General features: G+C 40.1%; 1 protein-coding gene across 2 annotated transcripts in view; it reads left to right on the top strand.

Moving 5' to 3' along the window:
* Positions 1–18,367, top strand: part of LOC309794553 (zinc finger protein 550-like) — a 36,180-nt gene that overhangs the window by 1,325 nt on the left and 16,488 nt on the right. Inside the window, exons 1-2 of one of the 2 annotated variants that reach the window (XR_014292142.1) lie at positions 16,092–16,504; positions 16,870–16,995. Coding sequence is in view for 1 of the 2 variants with exons in the window: in XM_082606189.1 (XP_082462315.1) it covers positions 16,962–16,995 (34 nt within the window). In the remaining variant the exon portion in view is untranslated. Of the gene's footprint in view, positions 1–16,091; positions 16,505–16,869; positions 16,996–18,367 lie in introns of those variants that run through there. The other variant, XM_082606189.1, reaches the window with a different exon arrangement.

Genomic DNA, 18,367 nt, shown 5'->3' with positions numbered 1-18,367 from the left:
AGGATACTAAAATTTTTCCCCTGAGAACCCCGGGCATTGAACTGGATTCGGTAACCAAATATGTTTTCTACAGTTTTTGCATAATGTTTCTGAGTGTGAAATTCTTTGATTTTTCTCCTGCTTGGGATTGTTGAGCAGTTTGAATCTATGAAGTGGCATCTTCTTGTGCTCAGCAAATTTTTCTTCTCCATACATTGCCTCTTCTCCCCTCCTCTTCTTGTGAACTCCAATTAGCTGTTAGGTAGGTTTTTCCATTCTATCCTCTGTAATTTCCATCTTTCAGTCTCTGTATTGCAATCTGGGTGTTTTATTCTTATTTATCTAACATTCATAATTCCCTTTCCAGGGGATTTTTTTTTTAATTTTCAGTTTTTCAAAGATTTTTGTAACATGGTAGGCACAGTTGATTCATAATATACATTTGATAATACCAATAATTGAGGATCTTATGAACCTTTGTAAATTTATTTTTTAATTTCTTTACTCAGTTTGCTTTGTTTCCTTTTTTGGTTGGTTATCTGTGTGCCACTCAGTCCTTGAAAAGAGATTTTACTGGGCTCCCCAATATCCTTGGATGAAAGTGCCTCTCTTTTCTAGAGATTATATAGTTTTATTTTCAGACAAGATCTGGGATTACTACCACTCTGGAACCACTTTAAACTAAATCCAAGACATAAAGTCCCTGCTCAGCCCTTCCAGAAAATCTTATATAGGAATTCCTCATTGTTGCTGCTTTTCCTCATGAGCTTCTTGGAAGAATTATGAAGCCTTCCCATTATGGGTCCTCAGATGTTTGGGACATAAATTAAGTTCATGGCGAAGGGGGGTTAACATTAAAGGACTAGATGTGACTGGGGGCAGAGGTGAGAAGCTATTTCAATAGCTTCTATTTCAGTAGCTATTTATGACCAGTGCTTAAGAAACATTACTTCAAAGCTGAACCCCTTACATGTAAGTGCTCTATGATTTGCATTTTTAACAGAAAGGATAGAGGCACTCTGATGAATAGCAAGACTAAGAAAAAGAAATCCAGGGGCAGATGGAGTGGGGACTCGGGCATAAGTAAACCAGTTTTAAACAAATATGCCAGTCACTTGAGAAAGAAAATAGGGCCAAGAGAGATCAATAAGGAGACAGGAAAATACTTTACGTGCCATACTGAACCCTCCCCCTTCCACTAGCCCTGAGCTGCCTTCGTTCCCTTTTCTGTTAGGCAATATTTACAATAAATGATTTTGCTATTGGAATTTATCTGTTCAAGGGCGCATTTTATTTGTTTTGCTTTGTTTTGTTTTTTTTGCGGTACGCGGGCCTCTCGCTGTTGTGGCCTCTCCCGTTGCGGAGCACAGGCTCCAGACGCGCAGGCTCAGCGGCCATGGCTCACGGGCCCAGCCGCTCCGCGGTATGTGGGATCTTCCCGGACCGGGGCACGAAGCTGTGTCCCCTGCATCGGCAGGCGGACTCTCAACCACTGCGCCAACAGGGAAGCCCAAGGGTGCATTTTAGAATATGAACTGGGAGGGACTTCCCTGGTGGCACAGTGGTTAAGAATCCTCCTGCCAATGCAGGGGACAAGGGTTCCATCCCTGGTCCGGGAAGATCCCACATGCTGTGGAGCATCTAAGCCCATGCGCCACAACTACTAAGCCTGCGCTCTACAGCCCATGAGCCACAACTACTGAGCCCACGTGCCACAACTACTGAAGCCCTTGTGCCTAGAGCCCATGCTCCGCAACAAGAGAAGCCACAGCAATGAGAAGCCTGCACACCACAGCAAAGAGTAGCGCCCACTCACTGCAACTAGAGAAAGCCCGTGCGCAGCAACGAAGACCCAATGCAGCCAATAAATAAATAAATAAATAAAAATTTATTTAAAAAAAAAAAGAATATGAGCTGGGAGAAGAAAAGCCAGTTCATGTCGATGCTGAAACTGTTCCAAGACTCAGGGTGATAAGGAAGTTTGGAACTCTAAGCTTCCAGAGACATCAAAAAAAATCATATGTATTTGCCATAGGGAGAAACTCCTGCTGAGACCTCTGGTAGAAATCTTTGTCCTTGTTCCTGGCTCATTCTCCATCTATCACTTTGTAATAAGCCTACACATCCCACTATGGACCAAAGTTTTAAATCCAAGAGCCTAGTCCTGGTTCTCCTGTCACTGGTTTGAAGACCTGTCCATTCCCAATCTGGCCTAAGCCTGACCCTGGAATGCCCAATGTAGAATCTGTGCAGAGCCTCCAACAAGACGTTTGTGTTCTCTCCTTCTGTCCAAGAGGACCTCTGATATCCCACATCTCTGATTATTTATGTGACTAGTATCAGGTGACACCAGACACTTCAGTATGAAGTGTCAGGTGTGCATATGTTTGACCAATAGTATAAAGCCTTTGCTTGATAGGTTGGCTGGGTTCCCTGAGAAAAACTAAAGACAGGTATTAAGGGCACTGTCTGGCTATGATGGGGAGGAGGGTGCCCATCTCACTTCCTTTCCTCCCTCTTAGATTATGGAGGAATTGGAATAAGTCTTGTTTTTAGCTCCATAAGAAGGGATTTCATTTAGACTTTAAGCCTGAGAATACCCTCGGGGGCTTACTAGGTAGAGAGCTCAAGTTTTTCCTATTTGTTGATTTTGCATGATTTCTCAAAAAAAAATGGCTTATGGGAGGTGAAGTCCAATATGTATGTTAGTCTGGGAAAGTATGTGGATGGAAGTAAAGTGTCACTGTTCTTTTTACAAAACTTCAATAAACACTATTGCAAAATTTAGAAAAAGAAAATTTTAACTCATTCTGTTTACCCATAGAAAGTGATTTATCATGCCAATCTATTCAGAGAAAGGTATCATTTATTTTAAAATACAGATTTATTTTACATGTACGCTCATATTCTTTTTCACTCAATCCATTGTGAATGTCTTACAATACTAGCAACATACAACCTACATTATCATTAGAATGTCCACAGTTCCATATCAGGAATCATAACAGTAATAGATTTAAGTGCCCTCCCCTTGATGAACATTTGCTTTGTGCTCAAGTTTTTACTTAAATTTGTGAAGAATATCCTTGTACATACATCATTGCATATGTACTTGGTTTTTTTAAGTGGTAAATCACTAGATTCTATGCTACTGATCAAATAATTTACCTGTCTCTAGGCTTCTTTAATACATATCAACAGAGTGCCTCTATGAAGACTATTCTATTCCATATTTTGGCCTTAGGAGGAAGTCTGGAGCTTTTTAGAATCTAGTTCCAAGATTTCAGGTAACTGGTAAAGGGATCTACCTGGTTCTAGAACCCCTTTTCAATGTATTCTCTTCCATCCAAACTGTAGGAGGGAAAGAGCATGTGGGGCTCTGGGCTACCTGTACTGAGTGGGGATTTAGGGCCACAAACAGAAATAAGGGTGTTTCCTCTGAGCTGCCAGTGGGTCCCTATCATTTAAGAAATGCTCCTGAAGGCAATACTAAAGGCATGAAAGATTCCTCTGGTGCATCTTTTGAGGCTGTAGTGATCTGTACCTACTAGGGGGGACCGAGGCATCTTTTGGTTCAGCACATTCCCTAAGTGGGGAAAAGGACACAAGGACATTGTCAGAAAGAAGTTGAGCATAATGTTCTTCCTCAGTGCCCTTGAGAAGCTGCCCTGGTCCAGGTTTTAGAGGACCCCCAGTTTGGTTCCACTGTCAGAGGATCCTGCCAACTTAAACTCAGTCCTGTTTCCAGAACCCTCTCTGCCACAGCACCTTCGTCAGTGTTCAGTGAAGGAGGAATCCCAGTAACATTCTTTTATCTGTCTTATGTCCTCTGTGACAGACATAAAGTTGGTACTCAATAAATGTTATATGTACCCTGCTCTGATGGTTACTTTTATGTGTCAACTTGGTTAGGCTATGGTGCCCAGATTTTCAGTCAAACACTAGTCTAGATGTTGCTGTGAAGATATTTTTTAGATGAGATTAACATATAACATTAAATCTGTAGACTTTGAGTAAAGCAGATTACCCTCTATAATGTGGGTGGACCTCATCCAACCAGTCAAAGATCCAAAGAGAAAAAGACTGAGATACCCTGAGGAAGAAGGAATTCTGCCTTCAGACTCAAACTGCAACATCAACTATTCCCTGGGTCTGCAGCCTGCTGGCAAGAATTCAGGCTTGCCATTCCCCCCAGTTCTGTAACTCAGTTCATTAAAATAAGTATCTCTATCTCTGTCTATCTAACTAAGTGTCTACCTATCTAATCTACACACACACACACACACACACACACACACACAGACAAACACGCACACCCCTTATTGGTTCTGTTTTCACTGGAGAATCCTGACAAACACAGCTGCCATCTCACTGAGCTTATTCTATGGACTGTCACCATGCTCTACTGATAACTCAAGCTTTACTACTCTGGGTCATCACTATTAGAAAATTCTTTCTTAAGAATAACTTTTATTGACCCCTAGACAATAATATCCATAGGAACACATGTGCTTCCTGCCATTATCCCTTCTCTCTCTTTAATCAACATTTTTTTCTGCCTTTACTAGATCTTTTCCATCATCTTTCAGATATGCTTAGATATCTAGAATAGTTCACCTTTTAAAAACCCTCTCTTTTCCCAAAACCCCCTCCAGCAAGTACACCACTTCTATTCTCAGTAGAAAAGCTTCTTGGAAATTTTTTCTATGTTAATTTTCTTTAATTTTCACTTCACAATCTCTCCATAACTATGTCCTATCAGAGAACATTCTATTATTTTCCTGAGACTGCTTTTCTCTAGGTCAAAGTGATCTCCACATCGCTAAATCTGAGTCCCTCTCTGTCACTATGTTTCTTGACCTGTTAGCATTTGACGCAATTGACAACTTCCTCATTCTTCAATCTCTTCTCTTGATTCTATGACACTACATTTTTCTTTCTTTTTTTTTTTTTTTTTTTTTTGCGGTACGCGGGCCTCTCAGTGTTGTGGCCTCTCCCGTTGCAGAGCACAGGCTCCGGACGCGCAGGCTCAGCGGTCATGGCTCACGGGCCTAGCTGCTCCGCGGCATGTGGGATCTTCCCGGACCGGGGCACGAACCCGTGTCCCCTGCATCGGCAGGCGGACTCTCAACCACTGCGCCACCAGGGAAGCCCCACTACATTTTTCTTAATTTTTATTTTAATGGCTGCTGCTTCTCAGTTTCTTTTGCTTGTTCTTCATCTCTCCTTTGATCTCTAAATGTTAAAGGGACCCAAGACCATATTTGGCCTCCATTTCCACATTTCCTACATATGTTTTCTTTTGCATTTCCATGTGTTTATAACTCATCCTTTAAAAAAAGACTCCCAAGTCTGTCTAAAACCCAGCCTTGCCTCTCCCTGGAACTCTCTATCCATACATCCAGCTCTTTACCTCCCAGCTCATTTTGGTTGTTCATTGTCAACTCAAACTCCACATGCTTCATGGGGCCCACACAGACGTCTTGATTTTCTCCTTATTCTCCTCTTTCAAGCCCCCACACTTAGCAAATGGAATCGCCGTCCACCCACCAGACAAAGCTGAACATCCAGACGTTTTCCTGTATCCCTCTCTTGTCCTCACTTACCCTCCCTGCACATTCATTCCAGCAGACAGTGTTGTTTTCAATGCTGCCTCAAAGTGATGGGGCCTCAGCCTTCATTTATTTGCATCCAGTTCTCACCTGAAGCACTGCAAGGACTGCTTAACCAGTCCTGTGCTTTCATGCTTGCAACCATACAGTCCATTCTCTATACAGAAATTAGATGATTTCTAAACTACATAAATAGAATTCCATTTTGTAACATCTTTTAATATCTTCTGATCTCTCAAAGAATATAATCCAAATTCTTTATGTTGGCGTATCCAGGCCTACCTGACTTGGTTCTGCCTCCTTCCATGCTTCTCCTTGCTCACAAAGACACACACGTTAATTCAGTGACCTGCCTTCTCTACCTCGCATAAGCCACATTTATGCATCTTTAAGCCTTTAAACAAGCCTTTCGCCTGGAGGCTCCTCCTCATGAGCTCACTGCTGTTCTATCTTGTCTTCTAGATCCTTTCTCGATTGTCACCTTCTCAAATGGGTCGTTCCTCACCACTCTCTCTGCAGGTGCCATCTAGTCCCTCTGTAAACCATCCTATTTTAATTATTCATCCAACACTCATCAAGTTTTGTAACTCCTATGGTAATTCACTATGGTTTGTTTATTTGTCAGCAAGCACTTGATTGAAACTTACTGAAAGAATACAGGTCTCTTTTCACCAATGCACCTCCAACATGAAGATCAGTACTGGGGTATTGAAGGTACTTTATAAATAAGAAAGGAAGGGAGGGAGGAAGCAAGGAAGAAAGGAAGAAAGAAAGGCATCTTATATGCTTCTTCATTTTCCAGTCTATGCAATTTTCCCATCCTCCCTACCCTAATCTACTTTAAGATTCTATAGATTTGTCTATTCTGGGCATTTCATATAAATGCAATCATTTATTTTCCCTTTGTCCCCATACAGTTGATCCCTCTTACCAATTTTGCCCTTCCTCCCCCTTGTGCCTTCTGGTAACCACTACTCTGTTCTCTAAGTATTTATATATTTGTTTTTGTTTGATTTGGTTTGTTCATTTATTATGTTTTTGTTTGTTTATTAGTTTTTTTATTCCACATAGGAGTGAAGTCATACAGTATTTGTCTTTCTCTGTCTGACTTATTTCACTTAGCATAATACCCTCAAGGTCCATCCATGTTGTCCCAAATGGGAAGATCTCATCTTTTTATGGCTGAGTAGTATGAATATTCCATTGTGTGCGTGTATCTCACATCTTCATTATCCATTCATCCTTTGATGGGCACTTAGGTTGTTTCCATGTCTTAGCTATTGTAAATAATGCTGCAGTGAACATGGGGGTTTGCAAATCTTTTTTGATTAGTGTTCTCACATTCTTTGGATAAATACTCATAAGTGACACAGATGGTTCATATGGTAGTATTCTTAATTTTTTCTGAGGAATCTCCATACTGTTTTCTATAGTGGCTGCACCAATTTACATTTCTACAAACAGTGCAGAAGAGTTCCCTTTTCTCCACATTCTCTCCAATACTTGTGATTTCTTGTCTTTTTGGTAATAGCCATGCTGACAGATGTGCGGTGACATCTCATTGTGGTTTTGATTTGCATTTCCCTGGTGATTAGCGATGCTGAGCATCTTTTCATGTGCCTATTGGCCATATCTGTATGTCTTCTTTGGAAAAATATCAAATCAACTCGTCTGCCCATTTTTTGAGTTGTTTGTTTTTGTTATTGTTGTTGTTTTTGAGTTATGAGTTATTTATATATTTTGGATATTAACCCCTTATTGGATATATCATTTGCAAGTATCTTCTCCCATTTGGTAGGTTGTCTTTTAGTTTTATTGATGGCTTCTTTGCTGTGAGAAAGCTTTTTAGTTTGATGTAGTCTCAACTGTTTATTTTTTTGCTTTTATTTCCCTTGCCTGAGGAAACATATACAAAAAATATTGCTAAGACCATTGTAAAAAAGCATATTGCCTATGTTTTCTTCTAGAAATTTTATGGTTTCAGGTCTTACATTCAAGTCTTTAATCCATGTTGAATTTATTTTTTATATGGTGTGAGAAAGTAGTCCAGTTTGATTCTTTTGCATGTAGCTGTCCAGTTTTCCTAACACCACTCATTGAAGAGTCTATCTTTCCCCCATTTTATATTCCTGCCTCCTTTGTCATTCATTAATTGCCCTTATAAGTGTGGGTTCATTTCCAGGCTCTCTATCTTGTTTCATTGATCTCTGTGTCTGTTTTTGTGCCAATATCATACTGTTTAGATTACTGTAGTTCTGTGGTATAGTTTGATATTAGAAAGCTTAATACCTCCAGCTTTGTGAGTTCTTTTGTGTTTCCATACAAATTTCATTTTTTAAAATATTTATTTATTTATTTATTTGGTTGCGTGGGGTCTTAGTTGCATCTCCAGGGCTCCTTAGTTGAGGCTCACCAGCTCCTTAGTTGTGGCACATGGGCTCCTTAGTTGTGGCATGCGAACTCTTAGTTGTTAACGGCATGCATGTGAGATCTAGTTCCCTGACCAGGGATTGAACCCGGACCCCCTGTAATGGGAGCGCAGAGTCTTAACCGCTGTGCCACCAGGGAAGTCCCCATACAAATTTTACACTATTTTGTTCTAGTTCTGTGAAAAATGCCATTGGTATTTTGATAGGGATTGCATTATATCTGTATATTGCCTTGGGTAGTATGGAAATTTTAACAATATTAATTCTTCCAATCCATGAGCACAGTATATCTTTCCATATGCATTGTCAACCTAAACTTCTTTCGTCGGTGTCTTATTGTTTTCTGGTACATGTATTTTACCTCCTTAGCTAGATTTATTCCCAGGTATTTTATTCTTTTTGATGTGATTGTGAGTGGGACTGTTTTTTTAAATTTCTCTTTCTGATAGTTCATTATCAGTATATTGAAACACAACAGATTTCTATATATTAATTTTGTGTCCTGCAACTTTACCAAATTAATTGAGGAGTTCTAGTAGTTTTTTGATGGCATATTTAGGATTTTCTATGTGTTGTGTAGTATTGTGTCATCTGCAGACAGTGACAATTTTACTTCTTCGTTTTCAATTTGGATGCCTTTTATTTATTTTTCTTGTCTGACTGTTATGGCTAGAAATTTCAATACTATGTTGAATAAAAGTGGTGAGAGTGGGCATCCTTGTCTTGTTCCAGGTCTTAGAGGAAATGCCTTCAGCTTTTCACCATTGAGTATGACGTTAGCTGTGGACTCTTCATATATGGTCTTTATAATGTCGAGGTATGTTCCCTCTATGCCCACTTTGTTGAGAGGTTTTATCATAAATTGATGTTGAATTTTGTCAAAAGCTTTTTCTGCATCTACTGAGATGATCATATGGTTTTTATTCTTCAGTTTGCTAATGTGTTTTATCACATTGATTGATATGAGGATACTGAACCATCCTTGCATCCCTGGGATAAATCCCAGTGATCCTGGTGTATGATCCCTTAATATACTGTTGGATTCCGTTTGCTAACATTTTGTGGAGGATTTTTGCATATGTGTTCATCAATGATATTGGCCTGTTTTCTTTTTTTTGTGAGATCTTTGTCTAGTTTGGGTATCAGGGTGATGCTGGTGTCGTAGAAGGAGTTTGGGAGTGTTCCACCCTCTGAAATTTTTTGGAATAGTTTGAGAAGGATAGGTGTTAACTGTCTTCTAAATTTTTGGTAGAATTCAACTGTGAAGCCATCTGGACCTGAAATTTTGTTTGTTGGGAGTTGTTTTATTACTGATTCAATCTCATTACTGGTAATTGGTTCTTTCATATTTTCTATTTCTTCCTGATTCAGTCTTGGGAGATTGTAGATTTGTAGAAATTTATCCATTTCTTCTAGGTTACCTATTTTATTGGCATATAATTTTAGTATCTAAATATATAAATGTATATAAATGTAGTAATCTCTTATGATCCTTTGTATTTCTGTGGTATCATTTGTAACTTCTCCTTTTTCACTTCGAATTTCATTTATTTGTGCCCTCTCTCATTTTTTCTTGATGATACTGGCTAAGGGTTTACCATTTTTGTTATCTTTTCAAAGAATCAGCTCTTAGTTACAATGATGTATTCTATTGTGGGTTTTTTAGTCCCTATTTCATTTATTTCTGCTCTGAGAGGTATGATTTCTTTCCTTCTTTAACTTTGTGTTTTGTTTGTTCTTCTTTTTCTAATTCCACTAGGTGTAAGGTTAGGTGGTTTATTTGAGATTTTTCTTGTATCCTGATGTAAGTTTGTGTCATTATAAACTTCCCTCTTGGAACTCCTTTTGCTGTGTCTCATAGATTTTGTGTTGTGTTTTCATTTTCTTTGTCTCCAGGTATTTTTTTAGTTCCTTTTTGATTTCTTCAGTGACCCATAGGTTGTTAGCATACTTTTTAGCCTCCATGTGTTTGTGGTTTTTGCAGGGGTTTTTTAGTTATAGTTGATCTCTAGTCTCATAGCATTGTGGTCAGAAAAGATGCTTGATGTGATTTCAGTTTTCTTAAATGTACCAATGCTTGTTTTGTGGCCTAGAATGTGATCTACCCTGGAGAATGTTCCATTGGCACTTGAAAAGAATTTATATTCTGTTGCTTTTGGATAGAATGTTCTCCATATAGCTATTACATTCACCTGATCTAACATGTCATTTAAGGCCAGTGTTTCCTTACTGATTTTCTGTCTGGGTGATCTGTCCATTGATATAAGTGGGGTGTTAAAGTCCCCTACTAGTATTGTGTTACTGTTGATTTCTCCCCTTATGTCTGTTAATATTTGCTTTATGTATTTGGATGCTCCTATGTTGTGTGAATATATATTTACAATTGTTATGGCTTCTTCTTGGATTGATCCCTTGATCATTATGTAATATCCTCTTTGTCTTTGTATAGTCTTTGTTTTAAAGTCTATTTTATCTGATATAAGTATTGCTACCCTGGCTTTCTTTTAATTTCCATTTGCATGGAATACCTTTTTCTATTCCCTTCCAGTCTGTGTGTGTCTTAGGTCTGAAGTGAGTCTCTTCTTGGCAGCTTATATACAGGTCATGCAGCCACTCTATGTCTTTTGATGGGGACATTTAGTCCATTTACATTTAAAGTAATTATTGATAGGTATGTACTTATTACCATTTTATTAACTGTTTTTTGGGTTCTTTTTGAAGTTATTTTTGTTCCTTTCTTCTTCGTTCTCTTCCCTTGTGCTTTAATGACCATCTTTAGTGTTATGTTTGAATTCCTTTCTTTTTTCTGTATGTATTGTCTATTATAGATTTTTGGCTTGTGGTTACTGTGATGTTTACATATAACAATTTATATCTATATCTTTATCTATAACTAGATAGCAATATAGATATATAATTATTTTAAGTTGCTGATGTCTTAAGTTCAAATGTACTTTAACAAACCTGCATTTTTACTCTCCCCACCACTTTTAATGTTTTGACATCATATTTTACACCTTTTTGGTTTTTTGTATCCCTTAACTACTTATTGTGGATATAGATTATTTTACTACTTTTGTCTTTAACCTTCCTACTAGCTTTATAAGTGGTTGATTTACTACCTTTTCTGTATATTTGCCTTTACAATGAGATTTTTCCTTTTATAATTTTCATGTTTCTAGTTGTGACCATTTCTTTTTTAGTTAGAGAAGTCCCTTTAACATTCCTTGTAAAGCTGGTTTGGTGGTGCTGAACACTTTTAGCATTTGCTTCACTGTAAAACTTTTGATCTTTCCATCAAATATGAATGAAATCCTCGCTGGGCAGAGTATTCTTGGTTGTAGGTTTTCCCCTTTCATTATTTTAACTATATCATGCCATTCTCTTCTGGTCTGCAGAATTTCTGCTGAAAAGTCAGATGTTAGCATTATGGGAGTTCCCTGTATGTAACTTGTTGCTTTTCCCTTACTGCTTTTAATATTCTCTCTTTATCTTTAATTTTTGCCATTTTAGTTACAGTGTGTCTTGGTTTGGTCCTCTTTGGGTTGATCCTTTTTGGGACTCTCTGTGCTACCTGGACCTAGATGTCTGTTTCCTTTCCCAGCTTAGGGAAGTTTTCAACTATGATATCTTCACATATGTTCTATGCCCCTTTCTCTCTCTCTTCTCCTTCTGGGACCCCTATAATGAGAATGTTAGTATGCTTGGTGTTGTTCAAGAGGTCTCTTAAATTGTCCTCATTTCTTTTTATTCTCTTTTCTTTTTCTGTTCAGCTTCAGTGATTTCCACTACTCTGTCTTCCAGCTCACTGATCCATTCCTCTGTATCATTTAATCTAATGTTTATTCCTTCTAGTGTACTTTTCATATCAGTTATTGTATTCTTCATCTCTGCTTGGTTCTTATTTATATTTTCTAACTCTTTGTTAAAACCTTCTAACTTCTCACTCTGTTCATCCAATCTTTTCCCAAGTTCTTTAAACATATTTACCATCATTACCTTGAACTCTCTGTGGGGTAGATTGCCTATCTCCACTTCTTCTTCTAGGGTTTTATCTTGTTCCTTCTATCATTTTGCTTTTTGTTTTCTACATAATTTAAAGAAAACAAAGATGTAGCTCTTTTATCCCTAATTTCCTGCATTACTGTATTCTTTTGTGTTTGGTCTGTTTTTTGTAGTGAAACATCTAAATTCTTTTCTCATTTTCTGTTGTATATATTTTATAGCTGTTTCTTTGTGGTTACCATGGGATTACTTTTAACATACTAAAGTCATTACATTCTAATTTGAATTTACCCAGCTTAACCAATAACGTACAAAAACTCTGCTGTTTTACAACTCCATCCCCAACCCTGGTGTTTGATATCATAAAATTATATCTTTTACATTGTGTGACTAAAAATATAAACTAATAATTCTTTAAAGTGCATTAGTATCTTAAGATATGTAGAATACAAAATGCAGAGTTACAAGCCAAAGTTACAATAGTACTAGTTTTAGACTAATAATTTTAAAAAGTAATGTAGAAATCAAAAAGTGGAGTTAGAAACTGGTGTTACAATAATACTAGATTTTATAATTTCCCATGTATTTACCTTTATTGAGATCTTTACTCCTTCATGTGGCTTCAAGTTACTGTGTAGTTTCCCTTTATTTCAGGACTGCAGGACTCCCTTGAGCATTTCACACAGGACAGCTCTAGTGGTAACAAACTCCCACAGCTTTTATTTATCTAGGAACGTCTTAATTTCTTGGCTCCAAGTTTTGCCAAATAGAGGATTCTTGGTTGATGGTGTGGGTGTTTGTTTTGTTGTTGGTGGTGGTTTGTTTTAGCATTTTAATGTATTGGCCCACTGCCTCCTGGCCCTCAAAGTTTCTAATGAGAAATAGGCTGATTATATTAATGTTGATCCCTTGCATGTGATAAGTTGCTACTCTCTTGCTACTTTCAAAACTCTCTCTTTTGTTTTTGTCTTTCAAAATTTGATTATGTTGTGTCTTGTAGTGGGTCTCCTTGCAGTCATCTTACTTGGAGTTTGTTGAGCTTCTGAGATATTTGTAATTATGCCTTTCATCAAATTAGGAAAGATTTCAGCCACTGTTTCTTCAAATATTCTCTCTACCCCTTTCTCTCTCTCCTTTTCTGGGAGTCCTGTAACATGTGTTAGTCTTCTACATGGTATCTGGCAGTTCTCTTTGGCTCTGTTTTTTCTTTCTTTCTCTCTTTTTTTAAATTTTGTTGTTGTTGAACACTGGACATTTAAATCTAATAATGTGGTAATTCTGGAAATCAGACTCTCCCCTTTTTCCAGGGCTTGCTATTTTTGCTTATTTTATTTTGATTTTGTAGGCTAACTCTGTGGGAAGGATCACCTGAGGTTTAAACTTTCAGACTTCTCAGGTGTTCTGGGCCTGCACCTTTCCCTCATCACTTTCTAATTTTTCTCATATTTGCACGTTGCTTTTCACTGCCCTAGTCCTTGATTTCTAGCTCCCAAAGTGGGAAAATGAGAAAATTGAAGGGAGGAAAAAAGGGTTCTAGCCCTTTAAATCCTCCCAGAAGTCACATCAGCCAGAGTGGGAGGGGCTCAACAATGAGGGGAGGTGCAGGAACAAGGCACCTCACAGCCCTCAGTTGTCTGCTCCTCTCTAATCAAGAACAGATATCAAAGAACAGATCCCTGATGTTTCGAGGACAGGGTTCTTTTTGCTCTGGTTCGCACAAGCTATACATAGCTTGCTCCAGGAACACATGCACGGTGGTCTGTCACAGGGCTGGAGGTGGAGGACTGGTAGCTGCTACTGTGCTAAGGGCTGAAATTGACTAACATTAACCACAATTTACTGCCCAAGTCTTCTTATGGAATTTGACTGCAGTAGACTACAGAGTTCCAAAATACTTACATTAGACAGATTCTGCTGAAATTGTTGTCTGTGTTAGGAGAGAAAATCCTGGTGCTTCCTACTCTATCTACACCTACCATAAGCTCTTTTTAAAAAATGGCATCATTAATTCTTTTTTTTTTTTTTTTTTTTTTTTGGTACGCGGGACTCTCACTGTTGTAGCCTCTCCATTTGCGGAGCACAGGCTCCGGACACGCAGGCTCAGCGGCCATGGCTCACGAGCCCAGCCGCCCCGCGGCATGTGGGATCTTCCCGGACTGGGGCATGAACCCGTGTCCCCTGCATTGGCAGGCGGACTCTCAACCACTGCGCCACCAGGGAAGCCCAATTAATTCATATTTTCTACTTGAAAAATTATTCTCCTTTACTCCCTGACTCAACATTTGTTCCACCACCTTCTTGGCACCTTCACCTTCTCTCCTTTTCCCCATTTTGTCTACCATGTTTTACATACTATTTAATTTAGTATTTCTTTTTTTTTTCATTTCTCCTGCCTGTCGTTCTGAAATGGAATGTACCTATCATGAGGGCAGGTTTCTTTGTGTCCCTTCTTTCCTTTGTCTCCCATACACTGATGATAGTGCCAAAAAATCCATTATTTGCTCACTGAACATTGGTTAGAGCAGTGAATAAACATGACAACAACCCCCCTTCCTGTTCATTTTCACCATTCTGGAAAATCCTTCCAAATGTCCTCTTTACCACTTTCTTCTAGTGGGTTTTGCCTCAGTGTGTAATAAAAAAGGCACACGTTTTGAAGAGAAATCCTCAAGTGTGGCAAAACTTGTAGGATAGCACAGGCTATTACTTCTCATACTATTACTCCTCAGACTTCAGTTTCTTATGCTCAGAGTTCCTTAAGATGTTAACTTTTTTCACTTCTCACAGTGTGCTTTCCCAGGGGTATTTCTGCCACTATCTTGGAATGAATTCTTAATTATTATTAATGACTTTCAGGAATTTAAATAATTTACAAGTGTGTTTCAGTGATACTCTCACTCTGCATGCAGTTACTACTGTTTGTGAAATTACAGGTGAAGCGATAATCACTTCTTAGTAAGGAATTGAGACCCTGAAGTCACAAATATTTGTCTCAGGTTTCAGAGGCCCCTTTGGCACACTTGCAGGGGTTGTGACAGCTTCTTTCCTGGCAGGAAATGACATTTTGTAAGTGGCTTTCCTTTCCAGATTCCTAAAAGAAATTGAATGTGTTTTAGGATGTAGATTAGGAAACAGCATCTGGATAAAATAATGTTGCTTGCTGGGTTGGACACATCATTGATTATACCAACAGGACAGACGTTTTCTGAGGCAACCAGAGGCAGAGTGCCACCCATGTTCACCAGCTTCAGAGCCTCTGAAAGTCCTCCCCTCCCCTCCCCTCCATCTTTCCATCCCTGCTGGAGACTTTTCTCACTTACCCCTAACAAAACATACTGAAATTTACAAAACTGCCAAATAAAAATTGTCACTAGCCATCTGCCTCTACAAGGATTAGATTACTAGCCACTGCAGTTGCTGACTTTCAACACACCTTGAGAGGATTTCAGAGCAGAGATCAGGAATGAGGCACTCTGTGCTCTAGGAAAAACTGGCAGAACAGGCCTTTAGATAGTTAGATATTTTCAGGAGAAGGTTTTATCAGCCCAATTTCTTACATCTTCTCATATCTAGAAAAGCACTAAAATCATTAATGGAGACATCTGCTGCTCGGGACTAGTGGCAACATTCTGCAAAAATGTGTGCTTGATTGTATGTATCTCCCTTCACCAAAACCACATATATATGACTCCCCCCACACACACACACCTCTTTGGAGCAGTTCCTCAGAGCTATCTGAGACGCTCTGTCCCAGGCTAAAGTCCTCATTTTGCCCCGAATAAAACTTAAAACTCACAACTCTCTGTTGTGCTTTTGTGTGTGTGTGTGGTCCACAGGACCAACTCTAAGGCTTCAATCTCCATGTATTTGAAGAGTAGCTAGATATCATATATTTCCTCTTAGATACAGAGACACAGTTTCTGAGGCATAGTTTGGTGTGGTGTATCCAATTAGGTTTGTAACGTTTGGAGCATCTGAAATCTTTAAAGTTATCTGTGACGGGTGGCGGATAAATCTGTGTGCTTCCCCTTTAAGAAGGTGCGAGGCCCCGCCCCTTCCTAAGAGCCTCAGGCCATCTTTTCCTAGCACCCACCCAGGGTTCCCTGAAGGCTTTCCGGTTCTTGGCCAGGCTGCCTGCAGGAGGGAAACTACACTACCCAGAAGTCTGTGCCGGGAGGAAGCAGTAAGAATTGGGCCAATAGGGACGGTAAAACGGGCGTTTCCTGTGTTGTTGGCTTGGACTTCCGGCGTCCTGGGGGCGTTAGTTCTTTTGAAACGTGTTTCTTTTGTGCTCACAGGCTTCCCTTGCCCGCGACCTTTCAAAACTTTCCAGAGAATCACCATAAAGAGGCAGGAGCCACCTCTGCGCCTTGTAAGACCTTGTGGGGGGGTTAGAGGGAGCCCACGGGACCCGTTTCGGTTGCCGCCCCTCTTGGTCGCGCTCACACAGGGAATTCGAGGCCATGGTGTAGGCACATGGTGAGGACCAGCTGATTAGTATTATGCTCAACTGCTGATTAGTACTGTGATCATTGCCATCTGTTCCCTCCCCTTCATTACCAGAATGCTTGCTGTCTATGTCTCTCAGGCCACACGGCCTTGGCATCGTTTTATGTCTTTTGTGAATGATTTCAGCAGAGAAGACCTTTGGCTCCAATACAGTAACATTCTGCCCAAAGGCAGTGTCTGCCTCCCCTTGGAGCCTGACACAGAGCTGGGCTCCCAGGAAGTGCTGAGTGATATTGACCTTGGGGCCCTCTGGTCCTTTACCAACGACTGAACGTTGAGCTCTAATCACATCTGTCTGTCCCAGGGCCAACAAAGCTACCTGTTTGACTTTCCAGGCATCCGTGACCTTCAAGGACTGGCAGTGACCTTTACCTAGGACGAGTGGGGGCAGCTGGATGCTGCCCAGAGGAGCCTGTACTGGGAGGTGATGCTGGAGACCTGTGGGCTGCTGACCTCTCTGGGTAAGGCCTCATTGCTCTTTCTGTGGGGACCTACAGCCTCTTTCATGCTGCACTTTTCAGGAGGCTTCCGAGGACACTCTCCCTCCTCCCCACGGTCCTGACATGTATTGGTTTTATCTTCAGGCTCCTGTGTCTGCCACAAGGAATTTGGAGCAAGAAACATAGTTCCCCTCAAAACGGCTGAGATGGCAGAGGAGAAGGATTTGTTGGAGGAAATATGGGTGTCTTATAATATTGAGGGGCAGGAGGTCCAGTCAGACACCATGAGAGACTAAAGTCAGGAAATGGAGGAAATCCTGATTAGTTACTGGCCTTGATGTCTCCTGATCTGTCTGTCTCTTTGTGGGTCTCCTTGTGCCATACTCAGCAGATTGGCTTTTTCTGCTGCAGGGAGTTGATAGCCGGAAGTGGTCACCCCTGCCCTTGATCTAAGAAACCCCTCAATTCCTTGTCTCTACTTCTTGCTGTACTTTTTTTTTTTTTCTCATATATCTGTCTTTCTCTACATCTGGCTGTCTCTGCATGGGTGTTCTAGTGGCAGGAAACAGCCACCCGAGCCCACACTTCTTTTTACCTCTCCAGTGCTCAGCACAGGCTGGCCCTAATTTGTTCCTTCTCCAGATTCCTACAAGATGGAGACTGAGTGGCCAAGCTTGATTGGTTTATAGCCCAGTCAGCAGAACCCCTGGGTAATGGCATGTTGTTCAGCAAGTGAGTGAAGCAGACAGGACATTAGGAGGCATCTTTGTGAGTCTTACTGGCAGTCATTCTAAAAACCAGAATCTCCTTTAAAAGGCTTCTTTGGCCTCTGATGCCTACATGCTCACCCCTTGTGTACTTAAGTCTAGGCCATGATCGTCTCTTGGTATGGGAGATCATTTTAGAGAGTGCACAAACATGGCAAGTGGCAATGATGGACAATCAGAGAAGGCCATTCCTTTTTCTCTTGTTTTCCTGTTGCTGTTTCATGCTTTCTTTTAATGGCCCTTTGACTGTTGGCAATTTCTCTCTTCAACAGAAGGGACAGCCTCAGACTCACAGCCCTGAGCAGGCAGCATGAGTTCGAGACTTGATAGTTCTGTTTTGATTTTCTTGCAGTAACTTTGCATTTGTGGCAAATGAAACTGTTTTTTTCCATTTCTTATGTGGACACAAGATTCCCTTTATGAAGACATGTATTAAAGTTAAATAAAAAGTGGGTCAGTGTCAAGGAAGGCAGTTATTAGCAATGGTCATAATTAATGTTCCATGAACACTGGTGCATCTGGGTCCCATGACTGCATCTGGACAGTTTTGGGGGGTCCTCTAGGATGGAGGTCAAGGGAGATGGATCACCCTAGACAGCTAGCACTACCCTACTCAGCCTTTAGGG

The sequence above is a fragment of the Mesoplodon mirus genome (assembly GCF_964341445.2).
Source record: "Mesoplodon mirus genome assembly, chromosome: 19".
In the NCBI taxonomy this organism is placed as follows: Eukaryota; Metazoa; Chordata; class Mammalia; order Artiodactyla; family Ziphiidae; genus Mesoplodon; species Mesoplodon mirus.
The sequence above is the reverse complement of the archived record's forward strand: the minus strand, read 5'-3'. Positions and strand labels throughout refer to the sequence as shown.